This window comes from Echinops telfairi, unplaced genomic scaffold (genome assembly GCF_000313985.2).
Source record: "Echinops telfairi isolate 266 unplaced genomic scaffold, ASM31398v2 ScPeMD7_25;HRSCAF=90, whole genome shotgun sequence".
NCBI classification, from domain to species: domain Eukaryota; kingdom Metazoa; phylum Chordata; class Mammalia; order Afrosoricida; family Tenrecidae; genus Echinops; species Echinops telfairi.
Genome location: NW_022103922.1, coordinates 1,378,921 through 1,382,424, shown reverse-complemented (window position 1 = coordinate 1,382,424; position 3,504 = coordinate 1,378,921). Strand labels below are relative to the sequence as shown.

Sequence of the window (3,504 nt, the reverse complement as noted above, 5' to 3'; positions counted from 1 at the left end):
AGGCATGTGAGGCTCCTGTGAGGAGAGGCTAGAGGCCCTGGGGGTCAGCAGGGAAAGGCACTGCCCATTGTCCCCTATGATGCCCGAGGGCTGGGCAGCACAGAGCACAGTGGCAGACAGTCACAGAAGGCCAGGCTTCCCAGCAGGGGGAGTGCCCAGTCAGGGAGGTCATCCCCTGCCCTCACTGACACCAAGCCTGGGGACCCACGGAGGCTCCTGGGCACAGTGGAGGCGGAGTCTCCGCCGAGTTCTTTCTGACCCCAGGCCAATCCGATGCGTTTTCTAACCCGCAGGAGGGTGCCCCTCGCCCGCTCCTGCAGCCCCTTCTGGACCATCACAGCTGTTTCCTTGTGCTCCACGTCCTGTGGAAGCAGCTTGGACACCGTGGCCTCCTGCAAGTGGTCCCTGCATCCAGAGGGCCTGTCTCTTCTCGGTCCTGTGAAAGACTTCACAGAAGGGGCCTCTGTACACTGGACTTGGGGTCTGACTCCAGAGGAAGGGGCGGGGGTTGGAGGCAGCGGACGGCAGCAGGGCCTGGATGTGGCGAAGCTCCAAGTCTTCAAAGTCTTCGCGCGCGGGCCAGGTGGGAGCTGTGTTCTCCAAGTGCCCCAACCCGGGGGTGGGGAGGGCGGGGGCCCCCGACGGAATGCCCACCCTGATGCTCGGGAGAGGTCTCACCGGGAAGGACACCTTGTACCGAACCTTGGGGCTGGAGGACGCAGGAGGCTCCAGCCCCCGGCTGGCTCAGGGGGGACCTTTTCTAGGGGCCTCCCTGGAAGAAAGAAGTCCTCCCCAACGCCCTTTGCTCCCTAGGTTCCCGCGCCCAGTTGGGATTCTCCGCCTCCAGGTGGTCGCACCGAGGCTCCTGGCGGCAGAAGGCCAATAGACCCCGGGGACCACAGACCGCACCCCACGGCCAGGACGCGCACCTGCGCACTGCCGTGGAGTCCCGGAGCGCGCGCGCAGACCCGCGATCTGCGCTTGCGCAGGCCAAACCCCAGCAGCGGCGCACGTCGGGGGCGCGCACGCACGCGACCTGGGACGCGCCGAAATCCGGGACGGCGGCGCAGGCCCGCGGAGGGGCAGGGAGGCGCTGCTCTGGACGGGGCGCGGGGGCGGGGGTAGTGCAGAGCGCCCTACGGTGGCCGCAGAGGGACTTGATACGGCACCCACGCTGGGCCAAACGCTGCAGCCGGCCGGGTGCCGGCGTCCCTTCGCCGACGAGGCGGTCCCGGGCAGGGAATATTGAAGCCGGCCCGCGGACGGACCCGGTGCTCCGTGTCCTCGGCACCATGCTGCCTCCCTGTTCTCGACGCCCCGAGGGACACGGGATCCCGCAGCCCTGGCCCCCAGCATCGTGGCCGGCTGGCCCAGGGGCTCGGGACGCCGGCGCCACCGCAGACAGGGCAGCCGGTGAGCGGGCCACGGGGTTCGCCTAGGGCGGGGGCGGCGGGACAAGTGTTACTGCCGGCGGTCCGTCTCCAGAGCAACGGGCCGGGGTGATGGTGGCGCTGCGCCCAGTGTGCGGCCCGGGGGCCCGGTGAGCCGTGGGCCTGGCTCCGCAAGGCGCCCGGGGCTGCAGCCGCTTCCGGCGATCTGCTTGCACACGGTCCACGGGGGGAGGAGGGGGCAGCATCCTTCCAGGGAGCCCCCACCCCAGCTGCTGCATTGCCTCCTGCACTTGCCCGGGGCTGAGCCTGGGCAATTGCGCAGGCACAAAGCCCGCGAGGAGGCGGACCCTTGAGAACCACGTGGTTGCTTGTCAGCGTGACTCGGTCGCCAGGGGCGAGCCCTGCGTTGCCGCCGACCCCCTAGCCCCCTGGAGAGAGGGGGCCTCGTGGTGCATCCTTCCTGGGAGTGGGGAGGTGAAGCCTCGAGAAAGCCGCCCCGCACTTCGGGTTCTGTGACGCTAGAGAGGAAAGAAGGTGGCCAGAGAGGGGCTGGACGGGCAGATGCCCCCTCCTCCCTGTGCCTCGGTGGTGGTCGTCAGGGGACCAGCAGGAGCCGGGGGCCCCCATTCTCGCCCTTTCATCTCACCGGCCCCAAGCTCCTTCTGCTTACCCTTTCCACCCACAAATAATGTGGCGGCAAATGGCACGTGTTAGGCAGCCAACTGCTATTTCAGACCAAGGCAACAGCCCCACTCCCACGGATTTAGAGCTGCCTCACGGGGCCGAGGTCCTTCGCCGCAGCGGCCCTTCGGAAGGCAATTAATTGCTGTAGCCATTGTGCCACTTTTGGAGCCCCCTGCAAACTGCTTAAGCCAGGACAGTGGCGTCCCCTGACAGTCCACTCTGGGACCAATCAGGAGCCAGTCTCAGGAAGGTGCCGCCCACCAGGCCCCGCCCCTGGCACTCGCGTGTGAGCTTGAAGTCTCCAATGTCCTGTTCCGGGTCCTCCAGGCTGCGTCCTGGGCTCCCTCACCTGTGGACAAGCCCCATCCTCCGTCCGGGCCCTGGTGGCTTCCTGGGGGACACTGGGGGGAGGCCAGTATCACGACAAGCTGCCACAGTGGACCAGGAGCCAGAGCGGGACAAGACCATGGCAGAATTTCGGGTGACAACCTGGAGGGGGTGGTTTCACAGGCTGGTGGGGCCCTCCAGGCCCTCCCCAGCGCCCTAAAAGCTGACCACACATTTCCTGCCCCTTCCCTTGCAGGCCGGCGTCTTCCTGGAGCCTGGGCTGCGAGCTCCTGGTCCTAGGCGCTTGTGCTGCCGCTGCTGACGGCTGCCTGTCTGCCGCCACCGGCCCCATGCCAGTTATCCCCATTCCGCGGCGGGTCCGCTCCTTCCATGGCCCGCACACCACCTGCCTGCACGCAGCCTGCGGGCCCGTGCGCGCCTCCCACCTGGTGCGCACTAAATACAACAACTTCGACGTGTACTTGAAGACGCGCTGGCTTTACGGCTTCATCCGCTTCTTGCTCTACTTCAGCTGCAGCCTCTTCACCGCCACGCTCTGGGGCGCGCTCGCAGCGCTCTTCTGCCTGCAGTACCTGGGCGTGCGCGCGCTGCTGCGCTTCCAGCTCAAGTTCTCCTTGCTGCTGCTGCTGCTGGGCCGCCGTCGCGTGGACTTCCGCCTGCTCAACGAGCTGCTCCTCTACGGCATCCACGTCACCGTGCTGCTGGTGGGCGGCCTGGGCTGGTGCTTCATGGTCTTCGTGGACATGTGAGACCGCAGCGCCCTCCCAGCGCCCAAGAGAAAAGGGCTTAGACCAATTTCTGCGTCGGGGACCAAAGGGCCCTGTATTCCTGCTGCACCCTCCCTTGTGGGCAGTGCACCCCCCAACTGCGTGCCTCCTTCAGGTCCCAGGGTGGGGCTTACCAGCCCCAGCCCCCACTGCTTCTCTGGGGCCACATCAGCCCCAACTTTCATCAGTTGGGGAAGGGCCTGCCTTTCTGCTGGCTGTACAACACCCCCACCCCCCATGCAGCTGGCTCAGCCACTCAGAAGGGGCAGTTCCACTCACTACTGCACTGCCGCCAACCCTGCACCACAGCCCCT

The 3,504-nt window shown here is 67.0% G+C and overlaps 1 protein-coding gene across 1 annotated transcript; it reads left to right on the top strand.

The window, feature by feature from the left end:
• Nucleotides 1-1,140: 1,140 nt before the first annotated feature.
• On the top strand, nt 1,141-3,498 carry TMEM250 (transmembrane protein 250). Its single transcript, XM_004714440.2, has 2 exons — nt 1,141-1,413; nt 2,659-3,498. The coding sequence occupies exon 2, from the start codon at nt 2,753-2,755 to the stop codon at nt 3,170-3,172; it is 420 nt and encodes a 139-aa protein (XP_004714497.1). The 5' UTR covers nt 1,141-1,413; nt 2,659-2,752; the 3' UTR covers nt 3,173-3,498.
• The last annotated feature ends 6 nt before the right edge of the window (nt 3,499-3,504 follow it).

Coding starts and splice junctions, on each gene's coding strand:
- TMEM250 (XM_004714440.2), top strand. CDS start 2,753: ATGCCAGTTATCCCCATTCCGCGGCGGGTCCGCTCCTTCCATGGCCCG.